This window comes from Sprattus sprattus (assembly GCF_963457725.1).
Source record: "Sprattus sprattus genome assembly, chromosome: 10".
Taxonomy (NCBI): Eukaryota; Metazoa; Chordata; class Actinopteri; order Clupeiformes; family Clupeidae; genus Sprattus; species Sprattus sprattus.
In genome coordinates, this window is record NC_137908.1 from 15,073,482 (window position 1) to 15,101,248 (window position 27,767).

The following is a 27,767-nucleotide window of genomic DNA, read 5'->3' on the forward strand; positions in this document are numbered from 1 at the left end:
TTTCTCCCTACCACTCTCTCTCTCTGTCTTTTTTCATTTTGTCCAGTCTCTGTTTTATGGTTTGTGGCTTCCTGGCCTGAGGCTCATAAATGTGTGTGTATTGATTATTTTGCTATTTGCCACACTCACTTCTAAGAGACATGATAGCCCATATGACCTATGATCCTTTGACCTCACGACCTCTGGCACACGCAGTGGTAGGCAGAGGGGGGCGCTTTATCTAATTGGGAAGCGCAAGCTGCCATGTCTGTTTGGAGGTTGTTGGCATCAGAAAGAGGCTTCTCTCCCCTCCCTCGACCAGAGCTGATAATGAGCACTGTCATCACCCCCCCACCCCCACCCCCTTACTCCCATCCTCACACACACACACACACACACACACACACACACACACACATGCACGCACAAAAAAGCCCAGATCATGCACACACACACAATCAAACTCAAAAGTGGATGTAATGCACATATGTACACAAACACCCACACACACACCGACACACACACTTGACAAATGCAAACCACCCACACATGCACACACAAAAGCACTATGTGTACACAAACATGCTTGCACATTCACATAGTATACAGACAAAGCTTCATGCTAGGCATACACACAAATACACAAGCACATCGACCCCCACCTGAACTCCCACACACACACACACACACACACGTATAAATCCTCTCAGGCATGTGAGTCACACACAGACAGATGCAGGCACAGAAACGAGAGACGCAAACCATGCACATAAACACACACACTCATGACCCCCTGTGATATGACCTTGCTGATTTACTAGGATGAATGTCAGGCAGTCGGACCTGTCCCATCATCCCTGGCTTCGTGGAACCCAGGGGTCACAGAGCATACCCCTTTCCCCCTACACACACACACACACACACACACACACACACACACACACACACACACACACACACACACGCACACACACACACACTGCATATGTTTAGTCTATCAATCTATAAAGCCACACTTTAATTAGCAGGTCAACGCAGTGCAAAACACAAAGGTTATTTACAAAAACGTACTTGCAGTTACACACAGAACAGTCTGTCTACCAAGCCATCACATGGCATGTGTTTCAGTGTTTTCTCCCCTCAAGCACTTGGAGCACTCGTTGCAGTAATATTTGGCCAACTGAGCTGGATTAGTTCAAATGAAAGAGCTCACTGTCTCCCTACTGAATAAGAGACCGTCAAACTGAAGGGTCACAGCTGGGCTGTGTTTTTAAGATTAGGACTGCCGCTCATTTTACTGTAAGTGAGTTTAAGTGTCATTATATAACACAGCCCAGTCTTTGAGTCAAATCTGTCATAATGGTTTGCTGGTTGTAGAGTGTTAAGTCTACTGGTTGTTACCATTGCTTATTCTACCCATTTTATACTATTTAGTCACTATTTAGAAACACAAATATATTCATTAGGCTGCTAAGTAACGCCTTTTGCTATCTTTGTTGGCACTGACAAGCTCACTAACTATCCCCTGTGTTTTGTTTTTTGTCTGTTGGGTCCTACCCTGTTTGGGAAACCACGATACCGCTCTATGTAAACCTATACAGGTAAGTTGTGTTCTCTTTATCTATGGACTATGTTACTAGGATTGTTAGATACGGTTTTAATAACATTGTAATTTAATTAACACAACTAATACACTCATGTCTAGTTGGTCTGTCGATGGTAGCTGGTTGTTGTAGCTTGTGTGGTAACTGTCAGTGTCACATTAAACCCTGCTTCACCATCCCTCCTTGCTTTTGTCCACCTGCTGCCGGGAACTAACAGCAAAGATACAGCAAGAAAGTAAGTCTGCTCACCTAACAATCTCTCTCTCTCTCTCTCTCTCTCTCTCTCTCTCTCGCTCTCTCTCATCTGTGTGTGTGTGTGAGTAAATGAGACTGTCCCTGTGAGATGTTGGAAGAGATCAATGAAATGCATGACATTCAGTAATGTGTGTGTGTGTGTGTGTGTGTGTGTGTGTGTGTGTGTGTGTGTGTGTGTGTGTGTGTGTGTGTGTGTGTGTGTGTGTGTGTGTGTGTGTGTGTGTGTGTGTGTGTGTGTGTATTTGTGTGTGTTCTTCTCACTACTGTACTGTCGCCATCACGAGAAAGCAACACCATGAAGGCAGACACATACACCATAATACACCACCATAGAGAGCAGAGCAGATAGCCTCCCTCGGACTGAGAAAAGACATAGTTTCATTTAATGAGGGGGTCCTGCAGGCAGAAGAAGTAGAAGTAGAACAACCCTGAACAGCTCAGTTGCCACTGTCGCCCAGTCTGAGCAACTCACTGCAGCCCAGTGATCCAGGAGATGGATGCACTAAGGTTTAGACTCTTCTCAAGCTCTCATCTACAGCAGCAGTCACACCTCAGCATCAGACTTATTTCAGTGTACATCAGAGCTGTTTCATCACACTGGTAGAATTCTCATATGTTTTTAAAAGAGCCGAGTAAATGTATGTCAGTGATCAAAACACCATATGCACCCAGAACCCAAACAGGAACATGAGACAGAAAGGACGTTGGTGAACAACAATGAAGGCCAAATATACTCATGCTTCATACAGATGATGGGTGTCATTACAGAAATACCACTCCAGTTACCATAGCGCTCTATCATTAGTGTAGGCAGCAATGAGAGTCTGTGTGGAGGAGATACTGTAATGATAAATGGAGGCCTTATTAAGTGCTCTCTGTCTCTCTGTCTCCCTCTATCACACCCTCACTCTCTTTCTCTCCTCATCTCTTTGCCCCTCTCTCTCTATCTCTCTCTCTATCTCTCTCCTTCTCTCTCTATACAGTGAAACAGCCACCCACCATTGTGAAACAGTCTCCAAAGGACTACATTGTAGACCCCCGAGATAGCATCATCATTGAATGTGAAGCTAAGGCGAACCCGCCGCCAATGTGAGTGCTGACCAACACACAATCCCCTCTTTCAACATCTCCCTTCCTCCCTCCCTCCCTCCCTCCCTTCCTCCCTCCCTGGCTTTTCTTCCCTCTTTTTGTTTTTCTCACTTCTGACCATGTCCTCTAGGGGATGTCTGCCTTTCACCAATCTTTCTCTCAGAGGCACTCTCTCTCTGTCTCTTTCTCTGTCTGTGTCTCACTCTCCTCATCTCTCTCCTCACCTGCCTGCCTGGCTCGTCTCTTTCTCTTCCGCTCCACACCGAGCCGTCTCTCATTTTTCTCTCGCCCCCTCTCTCCAGCCCCTTTGTCTGTCTCGATCTCTCTGTCCCTCCATCACTTGGCTCTGGCCTTTGTCATCCTGTCTTTCTATTCCTCCTCCTCTGCAACCACCCCCCCCCCCCCTGCCATGTCTTAATTGAGGATGACAGCCATTAGTGAGAACAGAGAGCTGCCTGGCCCGGTGCATCTCCATTGGGGAGAGCAGGCATGAGCACCCTCTGCCCCAAACCCCCTTTATCATACCATCAGATACAGAGTACAGGCAACCAGATACCATGCCTCTCTCTCTCTCTCTACCGTTCTCACTAACGCTTTCTTGTGTTCTCCCCTCTGCTTACATAAGCCATATGAATCCTTGACCAGCTGAGGACAGTGGTTCCATTCACAGGGCGCGTTTGTGTTTGTTTGCCAGGCCATATTAGAGGGGTTGTTTACATAATGCCACCGCCATGGTGGCTCTCCCAGGAAGGGCACTGTGCTGGAATAAATGTGCCCAGATGGCTATTCATGCCCATGGAACACTCAGTCACAACCTTCCCAAAATTACTCTGATTGGCTATTTTTTAGCTTTTGTTGTTGTGGAAACTTTTTGGTGGTTGTTGAATGTTTTGGTCCCCTTTGAGAGTGTTGTGTTTTGAAATGTACCTGTCTCTCGCCGTGTGTTCAGTTATGACGTGTGAGCTTGCTGGCTTACTTTCTAACTGACTGCTCCTCACGGATGGGGCGAAGCACGGTTTGCACACCAGGGTACCCACACAGCAGCTAACTAACTCTGGAGCGGCTCTGACGTGGTCATTTGACCAAGCCCAGCCAGTCATCCGCTACCTGAGTGTAGATCTCTGAGCGTACACATATGTTCCACTCTATTGACCCTCAAAGGATATTACAGCGCCCACAGTCTTACCAGTAAGGAAGTTACTAGACACTGATTGTGCGACAGTCTACATTGCAGCTGCCCGTATAAGAAATCCAGATTCAGGTCAGATCGAGGCCAGACCAGGGCCAGACCAGGGCCAGATCTGGTATAACCACTGCAGCTTCTGTGCTTCTGTGGGCGAGTCATCAGGCCCTTTCTGCTCACGTCTGCCCCTCTGTGTGTGTTTTTGCGTGGGGTTGCCGCCATCAGGTACGAGTGGAAGCGGAATTCGCGGTACTTCAACGTGGGCAAGATGCCGCACGTGACGCAGCGGAAGCCGTCGGGGACGTTGGAGATCTCCTCCCGCAACGGCGGCAGGCCTGAGGACTACGAGGGCGAGTACCAGTGCTTCGCCTCCAACGAGTTTGGCATAGCGGTGTCCAATAAGATCCTGCTGCGAATCTCCAGTGAGTGCAAACACAATCACACACACAGACACACCCACACACACACTCACACAGACTGTGTAGCACCCAGCACTTTGGACATATTCACATTATTTGATTCACCCACACACACACACACACACACACACACACACACACTGTTGAGGTGTAGGTGGTATATACGGTGAATGAGAATGTGTGATGTGACGTGTGTCTGTGTGATCATGTTAGTGAAAATGTGAGTAGAGTACATGACAGTGTTTGCTGATGCATGTGTGTTTGTGTGAGAACGGATGAATAATCAGGTGTGTTACATAATGCGAGAGACAGCATGCAGAAAGGTGTCTGCATTAGCGTGAGCCAAGCTGTTTGTAACATTACAAGCATAAGTGTGTGTATGTCTGATATCGCCTGGAAAGGTGAGTGAGTGAGTGAGTGTCCTTGACGGCATGTGTGTGTGTGTGTGTGTGTGTGAGAGAGAGAGAGAGAGAGTGCATGTGTGTATGTGATTCATTAGGAGTATCATTGTAAGAAGTGTCTGAGGGTAACTGCTGTGCTCGCTGCAGAGTCTCCACTGTGGCCGAAGGAGGTGCTGGAGCCCCTAGTGGTGACTGAGGGTCCCTAGTGGTGACTGAGGGTACCTCGCTGGTGCTGCCCTGCAACCCGCCGCCCGGCCTGCCCCCGCCCAACACTTTCTGGATGAACAGTGGTGAGCACCGCTCTCTTCCCTCTCTCCCGCACTCTTCCTGTCATGTGTGCCTCTCTCTCTATGGAATTATTTATTTGCCACTCTTTCTGTCTTTCCGTCTTCTTTAATTTCTACACTGTCTTTGTATCTGTCTATTTCTCTTGGTATTTTTCTGTCTCTGTCTCTGTCTCTGTCTCTGTCTCTGTTGGTCTCACTGTCCCTTACTCTATCCCTCCCTTCTTTTACTTGCTGTGTTAGACTGAGGTGCCACCGCCCTCTGTGTCCTCCTGCTCTGCAGTGTCCATTACTGCTGAGCAAGTGCATGTGATTGTGTGCTTCTCTCTCTCTCTCTCTCTCTCTCTCTCTCTCTCTCTATCTGTGAGTGTGTATGTGCGCCTTTGTGCGTGTGGGAATTTGTGTGTGTGTGTGAGAGAGAGAGAGATACTGTGTGTGCACGAGTGTGTGTGACAGCGTGAGAGTGAGTGTTTGTGTGGATGAGAGACAGAGAGACGGAGAAAGAGAGAGAGGGAGAAAGAGAGTGTGTGTGTGTGTGTGTGTGTGTGTTTGTGTTTGTGTGTGCCATGCTGCCCTGCATTGCCTCTTAAAACAGCTGAGAGGGCAGAAGCAGTGAGAGCACAGTTCCTGGGAGACACGCTCCCCCTGCAGCCTCAGGGCTGGCCATTCCTCCAAGCCCACACAAGGCTACGCACTCAGGCCACAGAGCCCCACTGAAACCAGCCTAGTTCATCCAGCCCTTACCCTGGCAGACCCTTTCTCTCTGAGAGGGCGCCTCCGTCCATCCCACCTTGCAAAAAGGGATTATTTTCGGCCCTTGCTTATTGTAGTAGACCCTCATATCAGGTATCTTCCTGTGTAGTTACATCACATTGCCAAAAATGGTCTTTATTTTTCTCTTTACAGTGGAGGTGACTGATTGCCAGTACTTTCTGGTCACTGGCGTTTTGTTGTGTAACTCTTTTTGTGCTGCACCGGCAAGCAGACCTTGTATGGGTGATTGCTGGCATGAGGTGGAGTCGCTGCTGCTGTCGCTGGGGGAGTTCAGCTGCCTGTCCCTGGGCAGATGAGTGGCCCTCCATCTCTGTGTCTTCCTCACTGTCTGCTCTGTCCTTGTTTCTGCAGACATGCAGACTATCCAACAGGACGCCCGTGTGTCCATGGGGCTCAATGGTGACCTCTACTTCTCCAGCGTCCTGGCCAAGGACTCCAGCACAGACTACAGCTGCAATGCCCGTTTTGTCTTCACCTACACCATCCAGCAGAAGAACCCCTTCAGCCTCAAAGTGCAAAGCCGTGAGTTTGTCCCCCCTCTGTACCGTTAAGGGCTGATTTAGAACCAGCCTCCACCACAATGTGTTTCAGCGTGTATGTATCTGAGGTGTGCTGCCATCTAGAGGTGAAGTGAAGACCACACCTCTACTCTAATTCCACCTGCCCTGTAGTGTATAGTGTTTTTTTTCCGTGAAGGTTTACATAGACAAATGGAGACATACTTTTTATTACAATCTATGTGGTTGACCTTCACACACAATGCTCCACACTTTATTTGTAGTTTTATTTGAATGGATGCTTTAAAAAAATACATCAATAATTCATATGGTTAAAAGTTGAAGTGGCAATGAGTCAACATGAACATAAATTGTGTATTGTTTGGGCCTTGAACACTCAGGGATAATGGATCGCATTGATCTGATCTTCCTTAAAACAGGGGGCACTGAGACCCAGGAGAGCCATCTGTCAAGTGGGCAAGCAGTCGGGCTCACACAGGTCCCAGGAGGCATCCTCACTTATGCTCTCGTGTTGATGGGACTACAAAAGCAGAATTATTTTAGGCACTACCCTTAATGTATTGCTTTGTTCAATGCATTATAGTGTTTGCGATGTTTTGTTAGTTAGCATTGCTTGTTTACAGTAAGCAGAGCACGTTTCGCACACACACAGGCTGTCCTCAGTGTTCTTGTTGCTAGGATTCTTGTGATCTGCTGTGATTCTTAGTCCATCACCACTCTATTCACAGAGCAACCTTACAATGATTCTTCCTCTTTCAACCTGACTGACCCGTATGGTGGTGAGTTCGATCTCTCATTGTTGGCCACGTCTCTCATGGCAACATGCTGCCGGGAGACCAACCTAACGACTCCTAACGCTCAACAGTAGCTTGCTAGCCTATTACCACTAGAACCCCTCATTTTGATAACGTTTTAACATACCAGTAGTCTAATACCTACTTCTGCTGTGTGTACTTCTGCGCACAGGACACCATTAGCGTGGGGACTCGTGTGTGTGTGTGTGTGTGTGTGTGTGTGTGTGTGTGTGTGTGTGTGTGTGTGTGTGTGTGTGTGTGTGTGTGTGTGTGTGTGTGTGTGTGTGTAGGTGTCTATGAAAGAGAGTGAGAGTGAGTGTTAAATATGTTCCTGCCAGCTCTTATCCAAACCAATGCAGAACCGGTGTCAGTTTATGACAGTGTCTGAACCATGGCATGACCCCACAAAGCTATGATGGGGCTCTAAGTCACTTGACAGGCTCTGCGATGAAGCCCAGACAGCTGGTATATGCTCAGGGAGCTGCAGTGCTGCTTTTCCCTGGTCTTTAAAGACTCTATCACACAGTAGGAGTCTCTCAAGCGCGGGCGTAGAACAAACACTCGGCAGGCGAGCACTAACACACTCCCCCTGGCTGGCACCATTGTTGTCACGGTGACGTGTCGCCGTGTCTCTGACGGCCCTTGTCATTTTTTTTTAACGCTTTCTCCCTCCTCTGTGTCTCCCTGATCCCTCTCACAATGGCCATTGTCACTTTATCTTCAGGGCTCCCACAATGTGAATGGCCTTTCGCAGATCCAATAACACCACAAATAATATGCATTACAATAGGGAACTAATGCTGTTCACATGGGACTAGACTCATAGGGCTTCTGGAGGGAGTCCTATCCTCCACACCATGTGACTCACATGTCTAACTCGCCATCTGTCTGCACTGTTTGAGCTCTTATGTGTTTGAAGTCTGTCATGTCTGTCATGTCAAGAAAAAAGGAATGTTATTTAGTTATGAAGTGCAATATTGGTCTCATTATCATTTTTGTCTTGTCATATATATATATATACACTTTGATTACTGAGATTGAGATAGAGTGTTCTACAGCTTTCTGAGATCCTGTGCTAGACATTCATTTCAATCAGTAACAGGCAGTGTTGTTACACATGATGTAGGCAGACAGGCTTGCTTGGATATGCAAAGAAGCCATCAGCATTTTGGGAGTCAAGCAATAAATAACCAAACTACAGTCCATCCCAAAGGCAGTGGCTGGCTAGCCCCAAAATCACAAGGCATGCACAAAAGTCAAATGAACCGTGGGTGTAGAGACGTGCCCTTTCGTAACCCTTGGCTCTGGTGTTAAAATGCCTCAGTGTTTACAAGGCTTAGTCAGATGTCTTACAACTCTTAATTTACCAGCAGGCCTCTACAGATATGACAAAGTGGAAGCAGGCTAATTGCACACGTCTCTTTGGAGCTGATTTTTTTTAACTGTGACACATTTTTAAATGCAGTTTATTAAAAAAGTTATCAGCAAGGGGTAATGGCTATGCTTTGCCAAACTGTGTTTTCATATTCTGACCAAAATGTTAGTGGCAGATCTTAAACTTACAGTTTGTCTCCTCCAGCATCCACCACAAGACTCATTAGTGATAGTGACAGGATATGAAACCTCAGCCTCATCCATTTTGAAACGGCATGAGATGAAATCATGTGAGGCGATGAAATGTTATATTTCTACAGCAGGAAACACATATGAAGGGACATATTTATTTGATATGTAACAACAGCTGTTGTTTTAGCTACGCCGCTCAGCATGCATGTATACTGCAGTCAGCCGAAGGCCTTCACGGGAAGGCCAGCCTAGTCTTTCCCAGGCTGTTGAGCTGGCCACTCTTGAACTCAAGCACAGGCTGGGTGTTCCCAGCTAGGTTTGGGCCTTGTGTGTGTTCACATTCACTCTTCATCCTCCTCCAGCCCGTCACGTGCCTGAAACCTCTCCCAGCTTCCTGACGCCCTCTGGCCTGGTCAGCTCCAAGATGGTACTCCGCGGGGAGCAGCTGCTGCTGGAGTGCATCGCTGCCGGAGTGTGAGTGCGGAAAATATGACAGCACCCAGACACGCCCAACCCTGCTGTTTTTCACTGAGAGGAGATTAGCACTAATAACATTTTCAGCTGTATACCATTCCAGAATGCTTTGATCATTTATTATTATCACTAATAATACTTATATATTTTTTAAATAGTAATTTTAGCCTTGGAATGAACGTTTGAAAAAGCAGAACTGATCATTTATAAAATGAAGGGTCTGCTCAGATGTTTGTGAAGTCACGACTAATAACCCCCCCCCCCCCCCGCACAGCCCCACTCCCAGTATCAAGTGGTTCAAGAAGGGTGGAGACCTGCCCATGAAGAGGGTCAAGCTGGAGAGCTTTAACAAGACGCTACGCATCATCAACGTATCAGAGGAGGACTCTGGCGACTACATGTGCATGGCCAACAACAAGATTGCCAGTATCCAGCACACGATATCCGTCCAGGTCAAAGGTTAGACATCCTCCACTGTTTGATGTCCAGTTCGTTTTTGAACACAGTCACAACTGTCTATCCATCCTCATATGTAATCACTTTATCTAAACAGGTTAACAAATGATTATGAAGGACAGTAGGTTATAACACAGATAGAAATGCTTCTTAGCCTTATAGTATTTCAAAATTCTTCCTAGGCTGCCAATGATTTTAGAACCATTTAAACAAAAGAGTGAGACTTTGGAAGAATGAAGATTTGCAGCAGCTTGGTGTCACAGTGACATTCTTGAGGTGTGACCATGTTGTGATTGTCGCGCTAACTGTGTGTCACGTGTGCTCCCCAGCCGCTCCGCACTGGCTGGACAAGCCAAAGAACCTCGTCCTCGCACCGGACGAGAATGGACGCATGACTTGCATCGCCCACGGCAACCCAAAGCCCACGATTCAGTGGCTGATGAATGGGGAGCCCATAGAGAGTGAGTCCAGTCTGCAGCTCCTGTGCAGTACCTGCTAGTCCTCATGTACCCTTGTAGTGCTCAGAAGCCACAAAATGACCTCTGTCTGTGGGGAGAGTATATAGACTGTCTGATTTCTGTCTGAACACTTTAGTGAGTAAGGAGCGAGTGCATGAGTAGTTGGTTAAGCTCCAAAAGGATGTATCCTCCACCTCATTTGTTTAACGGCAAAACAAAAATGCACACAGTGGACTGGCCTCCAGCTGTCTGACCAGCATATCAAACTCCCGTAGGTACTCTGCCGAACCCGAGTCGAGAGGTGGAGGGCGACACCATCATATTCCAGCACGTGTTAGTGGGAGGCAGCGCCGTGTACCAGTGTAACGCCTCCAACGAGCACGGCTACCTGCTGGCCAACGCCTTCATCAACATACTGGGTGAGGGCAGACACGCCACTGTGCAGAGTTTAGTGTCCAGCTGGAATCAGAATTCAGCTCTAACCTGTCCCGTCTGGTGTGTGTGTGTTGGTCACAGACATGAAGCCCATGATGCTCGGGCCCAAGACCCAGCTGATCAAAGTCGTCGAGAACAACCACACCTTCCTGGACTGCCCTTTCTTCGGCGCCCCAATTCCCACGCTGCGCTGGTGAGTATGCATCAGGCACCTCAGGAGTAACGCATCTGGTTAAAACACAATGTTTCATGAGTTAATTTTTGGGTTCAGACCGCCACACTGCATTCAACTGATGCTGTCACCCATCGTTTTGGGGCCTCAGCATATTTCATTTGATGTGTCCAACACATGTGTCATTGACAGAGCTTCTCTGGTAAAAAACACAGAGAAATTCTGTGGAGTGTGCCAATAAATAACTAATTAAAAATTGTGTTTGTTGGTGTGTTTTTCATATGTGTTATGCATGTGTGTGTGTGTGTGTGTGTGTAGGTTCAAGAATGGGCTGGGCAGTGGGCTGGACGGCGGGCAGTACAGGAACCACGTGAATGGCACTTTGGAGATCAAGCGGGCACTGCCCGAGGACCAGGGCACGTACACCTGTGTGGCCAGCAACATCATGGGCAAAGTTGAGATCCAGGTTCGGCTGGAGGTCAAAGGTCAGTCTCAGAAGCATTCTTCAAAGTCATCTTTGTTCTTTGCCCTGCAGTGGGGTATTTAGTACCTGAAAAAGCACGACCTGAGCATGAATATTGTGACCTCAGCTACAGCTCACAACAGGCTTCAAAATGCCACCATGCAAATTAATTTAAAGTACCTGGTAAGCACAAGTCTAAGCATTATATTAGTGCTTGCACTCCACTGGAGCAAAACCCATGACTGTGATGTTATTATAGCATTGGGTAGGTCAGGTAAGGGCATTCATGCTTGGCCTGCCTTTTGTTGTCTTTGCAGTGCACCTACCACCTGTGAAATATATTCAAGTGTTTTGTGATTTCAAGTCTTTCGTGTTGTTGCATCGTTCTAGAGCCCACCCGCATAGTGAGAGCCCCTGAGCATGTGTCCGCTACTCGGGGAAGCTCTGTTCGTTTCAACTGCCGCGTCAAACACGACCCCACCATGGCCATTCAGGTCACCTGGCTGAAGAATGACCAGCCACTCAACTACTGGAGGTAAACAACCACCTAGCCACCCGCTGCTGTCCAGATAGAAGCAAACTAATGGTGTAATTTTCTCAAAAGTGATCTGAAATGTGTTTGCAAAGGTGTCAACTCTGTCATAATATCGGTATGTATAATAATGGTATGCTCTGTGTCCGTGTCTGTGCAGGATGAAGAAGGATGAAGAGTCTCTGACCATCCCCAACATCAACGAGGGAGACCAGGGCACCTACACCTGCGTGGTCAAGACTGAGATAGATGAGGACTCTGCTTCTGCTCGTCTTACAGTTCTTGGTACACACACACACACACACATACACACACACATACACACACACACACACACAAATAAAGACTCCAACATATATCCGCCAGTGCTACATTTTGTAGGTAGAAAAACTGCTTTGCTCCTCCCTTTCCAAATAACAAAAATAACACTGTTGCCCTCAAGTAGCCTTGTCTGTCTAAAAATAACAATCAACAATAATCTCATAGCTGAAAATTGCTCTGCATGTTGAAATCTCTGAAGTGATTGTCACTGACTCTCTCTCCTGGACTAATGCTGTACTAACCATATGACCTTTATCTCGCAGAGGAGGAATCCTTGTCTCCCTCCAATCGTAGTCCCATGCTAGCAGGTAACACTCGTGTCTAAATATGACTCTTTCCCTTTTAACTGGAGATATGAAGATGTGGCTGTACAGGGCTTTGAATAGCATATTCAGAGCGACACACTATCTTCATATGTCACTGATCAAACCGAGACTTAATTGAGGGCTCTACTAAGAAATAGATTGCATAATCATGTGTCCGGATGTCTGTCATGGAAATCGGTGCCCATATCACGTGATGGTGAAGAATAGAACACTGTAAAACACAAATTCAAATAAGCTTACTTATATTTGTGGACAGATGTGTCCTCTTTTATGTAAAATGCTTTCAATTCGATTTATGGCAAATTAATATGATCCTGGTTTATAGTAGTGTGCAAGTCATAGTAAAGGTATGAGAGGCTATGTATATGATATCTTTTAGTTTTTTTTACTTTAATCACATTGTTTATGAAAATGTGAGTGTGGACTGCAGTATTTAACACAATATTAAAAAGCCCCCTGTTCTTGTGCAGACCGCCCAGAGTCTCCAAAAGACCTGGAGCTGTCTGACCTGCTTGTCCGCAGTGTCAGACTCACCTGGGTACCTGGAGATGACAACAACAGCCCCATCACAGGTGGGTGATCTCCAACACATAGACATAGACACAGATGCGCACTTACACACAGACACACAGCACTTTCAACACAGTAGCACACAATGTACACCATATATATCGCTTCTCAGATTCATTAACAGCATACACAGCAAATACAGTGTAGATACAAACATACATACATATGTACATACATACATACATGCATACATACATATATACATACATACATACATACATACATACATACATACATACATACATACATACATACATACATACATACATACATACATACATACATACATACATACATACATACATACATACATACATACATACATACATACATACATATATACATGCATACATACATACATACATACATACATACATACATACATACATACATACATACAACGTCCCAAAAAAATCCTGGTAGGTGAAAACCTACTTGGCAGTAAAAACCTTTCTGATTCTGATTCTGATTCTCATTCTGATACATACATACATAGATGCAAAAACTAGTCATAGATATTTGCAAGCATATTTATTTGCATTTGCACACATATACTTATACCCACTCACTTCTCCTCACTCTCTATCTTTCTCTTCCTCTGCAGAGTTCCTGGTTCAGTTTGAGGAGAACCGATGGGAGCCAGGCAAATGGCAGAACCTATCCAGTCACCCAGGCAACGTGAACTCTGTGCTGCTAGAGCTGTCCCCCTTCGTCAACTACCAGTTCAGGGTGATCGCCATCAACGCCGTTGGTCAGAGCCAACCCAGCAGGCCCTCCCTGCGCTACCAGACTAGCGGAGCATGTAAGCTTTGAGGGAGAGGGAGGGATAAGGAAAGAGAGAGAGAGAGAGAGAGAGAGAGAGTTGGTTACCTAGAAAAGCTGGTTCTGAATCCTTCATAAATCATAAATTCATAAATTGGTCACTGTGTGTGTGTGACAAAGAGCGAGAGAGAGAGAGAGAGAGAGAGATAGAGTGAGTGAAAAATTGAGAAAAGTGAGAGAGTGTGGGGTAAACAAAAAACAAGTAAGGGATAATGTATAGAACGCAGGTCCTTATCGGAAAATAAGTCCCGACAGGGTGAACCGGACACCGACGCGAAGCGGAGGTGTCTTGCTTCGCCCTGAAGGGACTTATTTTCCGATGAGGACCTGCGTTCTATACATTATCCCGCTTATTATACAGCAACTTGCCAAAACAAAAAAATAACTTAACACAGTGTGTCTATTTACAATGTATTTGTTACTATACGTAGTGTTAAACAGCAGAGAAATAGTTCGCCAAAGACGTTGAACTTCAAAGACGTTGAATATTCTTTAGAACACAGCTGCTCAACCGTCCGCTGAAACTCCATTGATAAGTTACCGGACTCAATACTTTCGGAATGATACGAAAGACCTATATCAGAAGCACAAAACCCGTTGCCATTTACAGCACAGCGGTCATTATATGCAGGTCATTATATGAAAATAAGTACCTGCGAACGTTGGGGATGGCCCATTCAAATCAACGGGGCTTTTTGGAACGTTCTGAAGAGCCGTATAATAAGGACACATAAGATAATGCACCTGAGATGATCTCAATTCTACATACTTTCACCATGAGGGACCAGTGTCCCATGAATCAGTGTTATGACGTGTGATGACCTTCCTCAGCTCCAGATATCGCTCCTGAGGACATCAAAGGCATGGGATCAATGAAGAACAACATGGAGATCACCTGGAAGGTTAGCCATTGAGGGCGCAGCAAGCACATTGTAAACAAATGACCATCTCTGACACAAACATCTCACAAACAGCCTCGAAAACGAGTAGCTTTGAATCTTCACCATCAGGTGCTTATATCAACTGGTATTGTAACAATTTCCAGTCATCTTAAAAATATTCAACTTCTATGTGTGTGTGTGTGTGTGTGTGTGTGTGTGTGTGTGTGTGTGTGTGTGTGTGTGTGTGTGTGTGTGTGTGTCTACAGCCCCTCTCTGACATTCAGAAGAATGCACCCAACATTGTGTATGAGGTGTCATGGAAGAAGAAGGACACAGAGGAGTGGAACTCCATCAACACCACCAAGGCCAAGCACATGGTCCATGACACCGAGACCTACGAGCCTTTCCACATCAAGGTCCAGGCCATCAACGACTTCGGCCGGGGTCCAGAGTCTGCTGTGGTGCTCGGCTACTCCGGGGAAGACTGTAAGTCCTGGTTGCCTGGGGAAGGGCTTGAGCTGAACCGGCTTTTTCTCATTGTTCGGCATAGAACTGATCAGAGATCAGTATGAGAATGCTTAGTGGTTATTGCTGTCTCCCTTGAAAGGTGTAGAGCACTATGACTTCATTAAACAATTGTGGACCCCCAGATGCCCTCTGAAATACTCTGAAAATACTTTTTAATGTATTATTTTGTGACAACAGGTAACCATCAGTGCTCACAAACACTGTCTCTCTCTCCCTCTCTCTGTCTTGGGTCAGATCAGCTGTAACTCAGATATTTCTCTTCTTTTTAGATCCCTCCGCCACTCCAGCACACTTTAATGTGTCGAAGATTGACAGCACCAAAGTCAACGTGCACTGGGACCCTGTGGACCCAAGCACTGTCCATGGGGAATTCAAGGAATACAGGGTGAGAGCCAAAGCGTCCTATAACAGTCTTGGACATTAGTGTTTTCTTCAAGGGAGAGTTCCTTCTCTTTTCTGATGGGTCAGTCCTTTTCTGTTTATATGGCAACCGAGATAGCAGAAGTGAAGTTTACACTTACGTAAATGAGGGATAACCCATCACTACTTCAGTTTTATTAAGTAGCTGCAGTATATAACAAACATTACTAAACAGGTAATTTATATAATTTATTTCACTGTAACTGTCTGTTGTCTGAGTCAGAACAGTGCATACAGTCATGCTTTTTGAAAAAAACTATGATTGCGAACATATTGCACCAGTCTGAAGTGTGTGTGTGTGTGTGTGTGTGTTTGTTTCTCACAGGTGTACTACACGAGGGAGAGCAGCCTGGTGAGGGGCCTGAAGGTCAATAAGGAGAAGAAGACCAAGGGCTTCTTCAGTTCGTCAGGCACGGGTGTCCTCACTGACCTGGTGCCCTTCAGCCAGTACAAGATGTACATGGTGGTGGCCAACAGCCGCTACGAGGGCCCGCCCAGCAACACAGCGGAGTTCAAGACCAAAGAAGGAGGTATGGAGCTCAAAGTGGAGTCCTTGTGTGTGTATTGTTTTTTATTTCCACACACAGATACAGTGTGGGTGTAAGCAACCAAGACTGAATGTTTTCGGCTTTTTAGTTCCCAGCGCGCCCAAGTTCTTCAGGATAGTTCAGAGGAGCACAAACACTGTTTACCTGCAGTGGGACAAGCCGCTGGAGCCCAACGGGAACCTGATAGGATACACACTGCAGTACTACACAGGTGGGTCTCACTTCAGCCACAGGCTACATATATGGACAGCACAGAAACAAACACATCACACTGTACCCACTGCCCAGAGGGACCATAAGCTCCATTCAAAAGATAGTATGATAGCCTTACTGTTGTTGGACCTGGGGGTCACAGTGATATATAGTATATTAACAATAGTATATATCAACAACAGGCAGATATGAAACAAATCCTATTAGAAATGAGGGGGAAAAAAGTGGGTATGAAAGCATGCAGTCCTCAGTTCAACCACATGTAGGGATATTGACAAATCTGTCACAATCTCCTAACCCCTAAACTCTACAGACAGGTTAGGTTGTTGTCAGTCAGTTGATTCATTTGGTTAGTTAGGGTGTCGATTCATGTGATAAGTTAGGGTGTTGATTCATGTGACTAGTTAGGGTGACGATTCATGTGATTAGTAAGGGGGTCGATTTATGTAGTAAGTTAGGGTGTTGATTCATGTAGTAGAGAACTGTGATGGTCCTGTTTGTTGCAATAAATGTTTAGAAGCTTAGTGAATTTGCCTGGATGTGCTGCAGTAAGTATGGTGATTTCCTGTGTAGCACCTGACAGTTGGATGTCTGTGTTGTAGTGAATGGGACGCAGGTGGGTCAAAGGCAGGTGCAGAGCTTCCTGCCCAACGTGACGACGTTCACCCTGCGTCTACCTGACCGCTCCACACGCTACAAGTTCTACCTGGCGGCCCGCACACAGGTGGGGGCAGGAGAGGTCTACGCCGAGGAGTCGCCAAACTTCTCTAACGAAGGTGAGCTGTCTCCTGTGTATATGCATACAAATACACACACACAAGCACACACACACACACACACACACACACACACACACACACACACACACACACACACACAAACACACACAATCACACAGTGAAGCTCAACAGTGTTTTTTGATTGTGTAAAGTACTGATCATTTACACACTTTCTGTGGCTAGCTGTGAAGGTCAGAGAAGAGGGCAAAGCTGAGCAAAGTTAAGACAGTCCTGTGGGTCAAGAATATATACCACAACTTGTCTGTCACTTTTACTGCTATTTTTTCTTCTTTTCTTTCTTTTATGGAAACATGCACACCACTAATAAATCTTTGGATTTGTGGTAAGCATGTGTTCCCTTTGGATTTCTTAGGTCACTGTGATTATAACTTAGTGTGTCATGCAGATGCTAGACAGTAGTATGTTTCTATGTACTGTGGTTATAAGCACCACTGTTTAAGATTTTGTGTGCAAATTTAGCTGCATGCTTCAAAACACCAATAAGAATAGGAGTATGACAGCTAATAATGATGTAAGCAAACAACTGGGATTTCAGCATTTTTACTTTAGCATGTGAGGACCGCAAATAGAATTCCCTTGAAACAGAGTACTTTGAACCCAACGTGGAGCAGATGCCCAGGGATATCTGTGACATGCCCAGCACACTATTTTCTGATCATGCCAGTCTTAGACATCAGAGACTAGCTAGCAGTATTTGCTGCTTCGCTATTGTTGCTGGTCTGTGGTCATATGCAGGTTCATGCTGGTAGACTTAACAGCAACTAGCACTGACCAGCACATATTGTGTTTTTAACATGTGCTTGCCCAGTTTAAATTACAATACAGTCTTTAAGTATACTCAGAATATAGTATATGCTTGCCAAGAGTGTTGTTCTCACAAAATAAACCAGCATAAAACCAACTATGTCCTGCAGAAACCATCTTACACTAGAAAACCAGCCAATGCCAATGCTGATTTTATACGGCAGAAGGGGATTAGTGATTGATTGATTGAGAGATGACTCAGTCAACTGTGTAGGCGCTAACAAGGGCTAGCAGTGGGTGGGGTGGGTGAGCAGAGGGCCCCTTTGGGTCTGAGTGCCAGAGCAGAAAGCAGGGAGCACATAGCGTGGAGCAGCGACCCCAGGCTCTGAGATCTGATGAGCTGGAGCTATGTCTGTCAATGTTCGGATTTATGATAACTAACGTCTCCTGTCAGTCATATGCCATGTCAGAATGCTAAGTCTCTTTCACACGCCCCCTCTCTCTCTCTCTCGCTCTCTCTCTCACCCTCTCTCTCTCTCTTCCTCCTTCTTTCTCATCTCTCTCTCTTGTCTTTTTCATTCTCCCCTGTGGTTGCCTTCTCTCCGTTTCGAACACTGTCTGTTTCAGCCACTGTCGTTTCCCAGTGTTTCTTTTTCTGTGCTTTCTCTTTCTTACAAGTCTCCCCTCTCCCTCTCTGTCTCTCCCTGACAGAACTATATACCACCTCAGGTACTGACATCTCAGGTTTAGGTAAAGGGAATTAGACTGCCTGCTTGCTTCTGTCTGTCTATTTGTCTGTGTGTTTATCTGTCGATCTGTCAGTTTCCCTGTCTGTGTTATCATATACTGTAAATGGATCTCCATCCTCAGAACTCATTTGCATCGCATATGAAAAAAACCAGATGCCATATAGCTTAATCATTTTCATAGTTGTTCTGAAATGTGAAACGTATACAATTTTCCAAGAAGGACCTGAGTCCTTTTAGACATGACATAGATTAGAATGCTGGGCACTAAAGTGGGTTTTTAAATTCTGATTATCAGTGTAGAATTTCATCTTCCGACAACTATAGTCCCACCCATGCTGTGGTAAAATACACTGAATGTTAAATCATACTGAACATTTTAAGTGTCAAAAGATGGTAAATCAGCCTGCAATGTCAATAAAATCTACTTTTCAGAGATCCTAAAAATATGAATTACAACTTTCAGTAGATTACTATTCAGTGCATAAATGCACTTTCAACAATCATCTGTCCTCATCAGTTCTCTGTCAGTGTCCATATTCCTCTATGTCTTCTATGTAACGCTTTCAGAGTTAAGGCTTGAAGCCCCGCTTTAGATTTCTCTGACTGTAGACTACATGTACTAGATTCCCTTTCTAGATGAGACTATGGAAAGCCTTGAGCCTTTGAACTAGCTCCTCTGTCACTGATTTCTGAGTAATTCTAATAGTGTTCCAGAAATCTCTGATCCCTGATGGTGCCTGTCCACCGTTACCATGATATCAAACCCTCATCTTTTTCCCAGCATGCTCTGTTCATTCAGCATTCAGTAAAGTGACATGGTGAATTGTAACATGAGGTGCAATTCAGTTCACTCCACCTGCTTTCAAGAACATTCTGAGGAACCACCACCTCTGATGTTTCTCACCTTGTTGCTTTGGTAACAAGTGTGCACGGAGCTTGTGTGCTGTAGGAGGTGTCGGAATTACAGTGACAGCATGTGTTGGGTGTATTTTAAGTCCACATTGATAACCCATGGCTGTCATTGTGCGGTAAGTGTATAAACTGTCTGTGCAATTCCTTCAGATGCCCACTAGAGGGCAGTGGAGAGTCACCATAGTAGCTTCATGGTGGAATGGAAAGCATGTCAACTCTGGCTTAAGGCACTGCAGTTGGGATGGGGAATTCTGCACTTGATTTCTTTTTTTATCGGGAAGTCAGGGGGGTCCACGGCACTGCCCATCGCCACTGGTTACATTTCACCTCCAGTCAGTTTTGCTTGCTCACGGCCAAAGCTTGCATTGTTGAGCATCACCTCACATTGTGTGTGTGCGTATGTGTGTGTGTGTGGTGGCGGGGGTCAGCTTTGTTTTATGTGGGTCCAGACACCAGTCCTGTTGCACTCTGGGTAATTCTACAGGTAAGAGTGATGTGTGGAGCTCCCCGCTGTTGGCTTTGCTTGAAATGGGATTTCTCACCTCATTGGCATGACCGAGTCATTCCAGGGCTGCTCTCTGTCTGCCTGCCTCCATCAAGCTATTTGTCAGTCTTTCTCTCAGTTCATCTGTACTGTGTTACCAGGCTTGGTCATTCCACTTCACATTGCTCTTTCATTCTGGGCATAAAGGGGGAGACAAAGTACTGGCATGCTTGCGCTTATATAATGAAAAGTGCTGCATAGAGGACTGGCTTTACACTCGCATATGAATTCAGGGATTTCTATGAAGCAACTGAAATCCTGCCTGTCCATCAGTTTCAAGGTAAATTGCTGAACCGAAAACTGTTACACTCTATAGAAAATGTGAACATACCTTAAGGTACAGTGAAGGTATTGCTAATGTCCTATGTGCATGAAAAAGATGGTGTGTGAAAACATGTGAGCAGGGCTGCCAACTTTAGGAGAAGACTCTCCTTGTTGAAACCAAAAGGATTGGTTTTTAAGTAGTGCATTTCTCTGCAGTGAACACTTTGTACAACCTCCCAAGGGTACACCTGCGTACCTGTGCTGTTATGTGGTGTGCCAAAGTAGGTTCGTTTTGTGTGTATTACTTAGCTGATGACGATGAGCTCTTCCAGGGTCAGCAGCTATCTGAGGTATACAGACAATGTGTGCTACGTGCAGCAATTGTTAGCATACAGGAGATGCCATTGGGATGAGTCTGGCAGTGGGAGTTTGACGGAAGACAAACCAGACAAGTTTTATGAACCAGATTGTGTTTGAGTTGGCAGCCCTGTGCACATATGGATGGCCTTCCCAAAGCACTCATCTCTGATGAGTCAGAATACAAAGATCAATTATTGATGCTGAGAAGAAAAAAATCTGACATTTCAGAGAAAATGTTGGCAACCTTTCATAATCCACTACAACCGTGGTACTGTCTATATAGTGCCAAACTGACGTTGTGGTACAAAGTATATTTTCAGGATTTGAATGAAATTTTTGAATTCTAAACTCATTCAAGCAGAGACCAAGGGTGCTGTACCTATTAATCCCAGGCATTGTTTTGGGAATCCCATATGGTTTTAGAAATTCCTATTCTTCTACCCTCTGTCTTTATTTGTGAACTGTATTTCTAATATGTGCTGTTTTTTTCCCTCCTGTCTGTAGTTGAGCTCACAGATGACTTGGTTGCTACAACTGCTCCTGCGCCACCTCCCACTACCATGCCAACTACCACCATTAGTTCCACAACAACCACAACAACCTCAGCTCCCACTACTATCCCCACTACTACCCCTATTCCCACCTTGGCCCCTACTACACCCTATATCCGTATGGTCCCTACCAAGGGGGTGGAGTTTAAAAAAATGGGTACAGACTCTTCCCGTCACTTCCAATATGGAAGTAGCATATTCTTTCATATATACCCTATTCTTTAAGAGGATAGATTATTATGAATTATTTTCAAGAAGATGAGTAGGTGTAAAGATCTAGAGGGATGTGTCCTCAGTGTATCTTGTAGTGGGAAGTTCTATCAAACAACCTAATCCACTGTTATAGGAAAGACTTTCAATTTGGTTGTTTGCTAATGATACTTTAAGTTATCTTTCACTCTTTTAGCCAGTTTAGAATACAATTTGTATTTGTGAGTTAGCCTTAATTTCAGTGGTATTATATTTTAAAGGTAGTGTTTGTTTAGAGTGTTTGTTTAGTCATCAAACTGCATTATAAAAGGAGTTCTTCACCTTTCAGGCAATCTGATTGGTTGACAGTCAGAGGAAGCCAGAGACGGCTGAATGAACTCTCAAGTCGGAAGTCTGAACAAAGTGCATGAATTATACAGTGCTTTTATGCTATCCGTTAGCTCTACATGTACATGCCAGGGAGTAATGTTAAGTTAATGCAGTCACAAGGATACATTAGCTATACATTACTTACATTAGCTAGCAAATCAGCAGGTGACCTAGATGCATTAAGGTTGTCAGCAGGTGAGCTAATTGTAGAAAGCTAGTCAGCTAACAATGAGCATTACATTTTTGTTTATTTTTTTGGCAGACATGGGGTTGGTTTCACATAAATTAGATGTTTGTTTTAGGTTAGTTTTCCAAACTAGAAGTGTACAAAATCCTTAATTTTAATAGTAAATACTTGAATGGTATGTTGTTAAGATAATGTCAGGCGCAAGGTTGTTAACGTTATTGTCTAAAACTAAGACAGCAAAAAATAAGAAAAGACAAAAAATGATTGTCAAGACAGAAGACATTCAAGGCAGGGGGTGTCACACTCCCAAAAGTTCTGTTTACAGTATGTAGTTATAGCCAACAACCATGGGAAGGGATGTAGCAAGACAGAGTGTAAGTGACGAACATAACATTTTTAACAATCCTTAAGTTCACATTTAATTTCTCTAAAGGGTTTTGGTTAACTATACTGGTAAAGTTGACCATGAACACTCATTTCATATTGACATACACATTTTTGTCAAATATTGCAAATTGCTCCTCATGGTAGCTGTCGGTTCAGTGTTTCTGTTGCTGGAACTGTTGTTCCTACACAATCCTGGCTCTGTAAATGGGAAAACGAGCATAGTATAAGCTAAACTGTAGTCTATAACTATAAACAATCCCAGCCATTTAACACGATGCTTCAGGTGCATGGAAGGGAGGGATGTCATTTGATTGGCTGTTAAGCGCAAATATCAACAACCTTTCGCATAACCGAATAACAGACTGCATATTTAAAAGGCTTTCAGTCTGAAACAAATTTATTTTAGTTAAGGCTAGTCTTAAAATGTTGATATCTTGATAAACAGATTATTTTTCATAATAGTAAAACGGAAACTTTAATAAAACTGAAATGAAACTATAATAACCTTGGTCAGGTAGAATGCCTGTAGATTAAGACCGCTAGATTTTCATTTCATTTCCACTCTTTAAAGTGAACATAAGATACTAGCTAGCTATCCTTCTGAAGCAGCAGAAAACATATTTTTTAATATAACACAGGTATTGAGAAACAGACTGAAATCTTTATGCCTGTAATAGTCAGCTGTCACTTCCCATGCCGCTACTAGGCCTACAAGTGCCTCTTTCCTTCTTAAGACGTTATTTTGCTGTTTTAAAAACATATAATGATATTATTTATTTCACCTGTGAAGCATGTTTAAACACTGCACTCCTCTCTGACCTGCTCTGTGTAGCCACCCCTTGGAAAGAAATCTGGAATCTGACGGTGAAGCCTAACAGTAACTATGCTAACGTCAGCTGGGAGCACAACTTCCCCGCCGACAGCAGCGAGTTTGTGCTAGAGTACACCCTGCAAAGTAAGAACCAGAACCAGAACCCAATGGCTTGGGCCTTCCATTGGGAGCCATTGGAGTTTGAAGCAGTCTGTTGGAGACCCAACTCACCTCACTGAGAGCAAAAAAGCATAGTGTCCAGAGTCCATAGTGTGCAACCAGCTTATTGATCTGTAGCATGTTATTAGCTTCATGCTACAGATTTGTCTCTGTAGGCTGGATGATAGCATGTAATATTTGAATCTGCTGAAATGATTCAAAACTACTTCATCATGCTAATTTTCATGCGATCACATGTATCTTAGACGCCTGGGGCGGACAGGAAGAGAGATGAGTGGGCAGGGCGAGGGGGTGTCTTGAGTCTTCAGCTGTGTGACTGTGGCTCCCATTAGAAAGCCCAAAATCAATCCGGTGGCTCAGAGGGAATGGGATGAGAGATCGGAGCAATTGATTCAAGGGAGAGTGCATGAGACAGAGCGTGAGTGAGAGAGAGAAAGGTAGAGAGGGAGGGGCAGAGGGTACATAAGAATGATTCAGGCTCTAGCTGTATCACTGTTTGAAATGACTTAATGAAATGGTTCACATCGCTTTCATGTGTCCATATGTGCTGCATCATATTTTTACTCTAGGTTTTTAGTAAGTTAGTAGTTAGTTTAGTAAGTAATTCTCCTATCTTTAAACAGTATATCCTAAGTGTAATATATCATACAAGCAGGATGCAGAGAATACTGCTTGTAGTTGAATAGAGATATGTGAGGGTTTTAAGGAGTTCTTTTTTTACTGAATCACTATATCATCTTGTGAACGATGCCGCTCACTCCTCATGTTGCCTCTCAATCTCACACACTCATCTCGCAGTCTCTCTGTCTCTCTGCCTCTCTCTCTCTTTCTCTCTGTCCCTCTGTGCCTCTCACTCCCTATCTCTTTACTCTTTATCTCATGTCTGTCTGGTTGCCTGGCTGCCAGTTGCCTTGTATGCTCAGCTTTTTTTGTGCATCACACTGCTTGGTATGCTGCTCATGGCAACTACGCTTATCCTGCTCGCTCTCAGGAAAGGGAAGTATTCATCGCTGCGGTTAGCATGGCATTTTAGATCTGTCTGAGTTGAACACTGCTAAAGGAAAAGTACCTTCTGGCTGGCACACTCTTTGGATGACAAATAATTCACAGCTCCCCATTAGAAAGGATGTCTATATAGGCTGCTTTTCACACATATTTTGTATTGCTCAGATGAAGTCGCAAGGCTTTATGGTAATGAGTAGTCTGAAAAAATAGTTAAATGTTGGCTGCATCATTTTGATGGTAGTATGGCATTGCATTTGATTTCTAAAATGCTTGCAATGCCAGGTGACACATTGTAGTGCATGCAAGAAGCAAGAAAAGTTCAGACCAAATGTCTGAAGAATGCTTCACACATGGGCACTGTTTACCGTCCATAATCTTCCACTTTGCAGCTTGTAGCCTTTACACTTGCAGCTGCACCTTCTGCTTGATGCTGTCAAGCCACAATCACCATCATGGCTCTTTGTGGACTTGCTGGGCCCCACCAAAGCTTGTTTCTTTCTCGTCAGTACATTCCTGCTTAAAGGTCTTTTATTTATCATTTATTTGTCTTTAATTTCGGCTGCTTTTATTCAAGCTATTTTTTGTGGTTGATGGCAAGTTCACTGCATGATGATGCATGATAATGCCAATGCCAGTTAAAGTTTGGGCATTGCCAAAGTCATGCCTGTCCTCATTGTGGGGCGTCTCTCTCTCTGTGGAAAGGCGATCGGTTTTGTTGGCTGGTTGCCATTAGCTTCCAGCGAGATGGGGTTCATGGGTAATTAAGACGTATCATTCCTCCTGTTGTATTCAGTCCTGTTCAGCTGCCTCTGAATGGTCTTTTTTGCCAGTCCTTAGCTTTAAGTGAATAGGTATGGATCTGACCCTGGGAAATGGTTTCTTTATTGACTGTAATCCTACTTGTTATGTACTGCACTCTTTGGCTTTCAGCACCATCTCTCTCTTTCGTATAAAAAAGAGACTTTTCTCCCGTCGTCGTTCTCTTGAAAATTAAACCCTCAGAGAAAAAATAAATCCCTCATTTGCTCTCTCTCAATTTCGCTCTCTCTCTCTCTACTAATATGATGAATATGAAGACCTAAGAGCACGGAAACAAGGCTTTAAAATGCTGAATATGAACCGCTGAGCTACCTCCAACCGGAGACTCAGAGACACAGGAGGTTTGCTGTTCTGTCTTAGTAGATTTAAGCATGACCCATACATCTCATGGAAGCAGCCATCTGTCACCAGGCGAACTGTTGTGCATTGGAGTTGTTGACCTGTGGAGCTTGGGTGAGACCAGCATCCCTCACCCCACGTCTGCATTTGATGGGCGTCTGTCCTCTTGTGTGTCCTCTCCCCTCCCTGAAGGTAACCAGACGAAGAAGTCCGTGTTAGTTAAACATGAGCCCCACATTAAGTTGGCTGGTCTGGTGGAGGGGGCGAAATATCAGCTGAGGGTGCACTCTTACGAGCAACACCACATCTCCAGCACATACGTCACCTTCGAGACCAGTCACGGTGAGCCACGCAGGCAAATAACGGAGAAATCTACTAGCGTTGTGTGTGTGGATAAAAACATTTGATCCTGAGTTCTGCATAGTTTTCCTACCAAAAGGTGACAAGAGGTGGCAATGAGGTAGTAAATAAGTCAGGCTTGCACTCTGGTCTGTTTGGCAGATTGTTTGTTGTACACTTCTACATCTCAAACCCTTTACATGGCATTTTTCTGCCTTTTACTTCTCATGAGAAATCATATTATTTTCCTTTTCTAATATTTGTCTCACCTTCGAAGCAGTGTTTTTTTTTTCATTATTTGTTGGTTGTGATCAAAAGTGGTTACGATCAAAGACTGAGCAAATATTAACCCATATTTTCCAAAAGAAAATGCTAATGACTCCATGGCATTGTTAGCATAGTCAGTACTCCAGTAATCCTTTAACAACAGTTTGTGTGGCTCCAACATCGACAGTGTATGACAAAAATAGCCACTCTTTGTTTCTCGTTGTTTCTTGAGGGTAGAGTACACATCTGGGTAAAGGTAATCCTTTGGTAAGAATGAAGGATGAGAAGTAGTTTTCATGCTGTTACTGGCAGGTGAAATCAGTGATAACTGATACTAGGATTACCCTTATTACCTTCTAATGTGTTTAGAGGAAAATGTTTGATTAAAAAGAGGCTTCAAACAGGATGGCCCTCATATGTGAGATGTGTTTTAGAATGTATTTCTGATCATGTCTTTACGAATCTCTTTTCTGTCACCTCTTGTCTTCTCGGGGTTCTACATTTGCTTTGGTGCCCCCACAAAGCTGTAGCACTGCTATAACATATATAGTTTTGTTGCTTTATTGTCGTGATAATTGGCCAGAGGACTACCTGGCTCAAAACAAAATGTCTGCCAAAGACTGACTTACTTACTCTGTTGTTCTCCCTCCTGTATCTGTATCTGTGGCTCCAGCTATCAGCACGGACAGCGTGGACATCGCCACGCAGGGCTGGTTCATCGGCCTGATGTGCGCCGTCGCCCTCATCGTGCTCATCCTTCTCATCGTTTGCTTCATCAAGAGGAGTCGAGGAGGGAAGTATCCAGGTTGGAAGTCTTGCACTTGCTATGTTTTTGCTGAATCTCTTCATTGATAACTGGAGCCTGTGACTTTTTTGACAGTGTTGCGAAACTGTCAAAAGGTAAACCGTTTCCGAAACGTGTTCCTCATGCACTCCCGCAAATGGGAGTGGTGAGATCCAGCAATCACACAGTGTTTCTGCAGAGCTGTAGAGCAGCTCTCCAGGTTCACACATCTTTGGGTTTATGTAGTCATGTCACTGTGCCCTGCAAAGATTTGAAATACAAAAAAATATGTTCCTTGCATTAAACATCTATGTCCTCTTTCGTCTAGTGAGGGATAAAAAAGACCTCCCTCTAGATCCCGTCGACCATAAGGACCAGGACGGATCATTTGACTACCAGTAAGTTCCAACGATTTGGTCAAATCAAATGTGCATTTGTTGTCAAAAAACAGAACCATGTGTGAGTGGTCATTAGTTTAGATTGGGCTAATGTGGATTGATCGAGCTGGGGTGTGGTTGCCGTTGTTTAGTCATCTTCTTCTGCTCGTTGCAGGTTCTACAGAGCTCTGGCCACACGCCTGTCTGTCTTTTCCTCTCTGCTCACTAACCTTAATCCGTTTAAACCAAAAAATTAAAAGCTGCACATCCCTAGTCATAACAAC

At 44.6% G+C, this 27,767-nt stretch overlaps 1 protein-coding gene across 1 annotated transcript in view; it reads left to right on the forward strand.

The window, feature by feature from the left end:
• The window catches only part of nfasca (neurofascin homolog (chicken) a), a 56,457-nt gene that overhangs the window by 23,077 nt on the left and 5,613 nt on the right, over positions 1 to 27,767 (forward strand). The window contains 31 exon segments of the mRNA XM_080846304.1: positions 1,801 to 1,818; positions 2,822 to 2,927; positions 4,336 to 4,532; positions 5,078 to 5,112; positions 5,115 to 5,123; positions 5,127 to 5,220; positions 6,340 to 6,510; positions 7,235 to 7,285; positions 9,229 to 9,340; positions 9,615 to 9,799; positions 10,126 to 10,257; positions 10,530 to 10,673; positions 10,771 to 10,882; positions 11,180 to 11,346; positions 11,715 to 11,859; positions 12,017 to 12,141; positions 12,441 to 12,485; positions 12,974 to 13,075; positions 13,678 to 13,875; positions 14,727 to 14,797; positions 15,043 to 15,262; positions 15,574 to 15,689; positions 16,050 to 16,254; positions 16,361 to 16,483; positions 17,088 to 17,261; positions 18,741 to 18,758; positions 21,363 to 21,566; positions 23,395 to 23,517; positions 25,909 to 26,058; positions 26,996 to 27,127; positions 27,435 to 27,504. Coding sequence (XP_080702430.1) covers positions 1,801 to 1,818; positions 2,822 to 2,927; positions 4,336 to 4,532; positions 5,078 to 5,112; positions 5,115 to 5,123; positions 5,127 to 5,220; positions 6,340 to 6,510; positions 7,235 to 7,285; positions 9,229 to 9,340; positions 9,615 to 9,799; positions 10,126 to 10,257; positions 10,530 to 10,673; positions 10,771 to 10,882; positions 11,180 to 11,346; positions 11,715 to 11,859; positions 12,017 to 12,141; positions 12,441 to 12,485; positions 12,974 to 13,075; positions 13,678 to 13,875; positions 14,727 to 14,797; positions 15,043 to 15,262; positions 15,574 to 15,689; positions 16,050 to 16,254; positions 16,361 to 16,483; positions 17,088 to 17,261; positions 18,741 to 18,758; positions 21,363 to 21,566; positions 23,395 to 23,517; positions 25,909 to 26,058; positions 26,996 to 27,127; positions 27,435 to 27,504 — 3,754 coding nt within the window.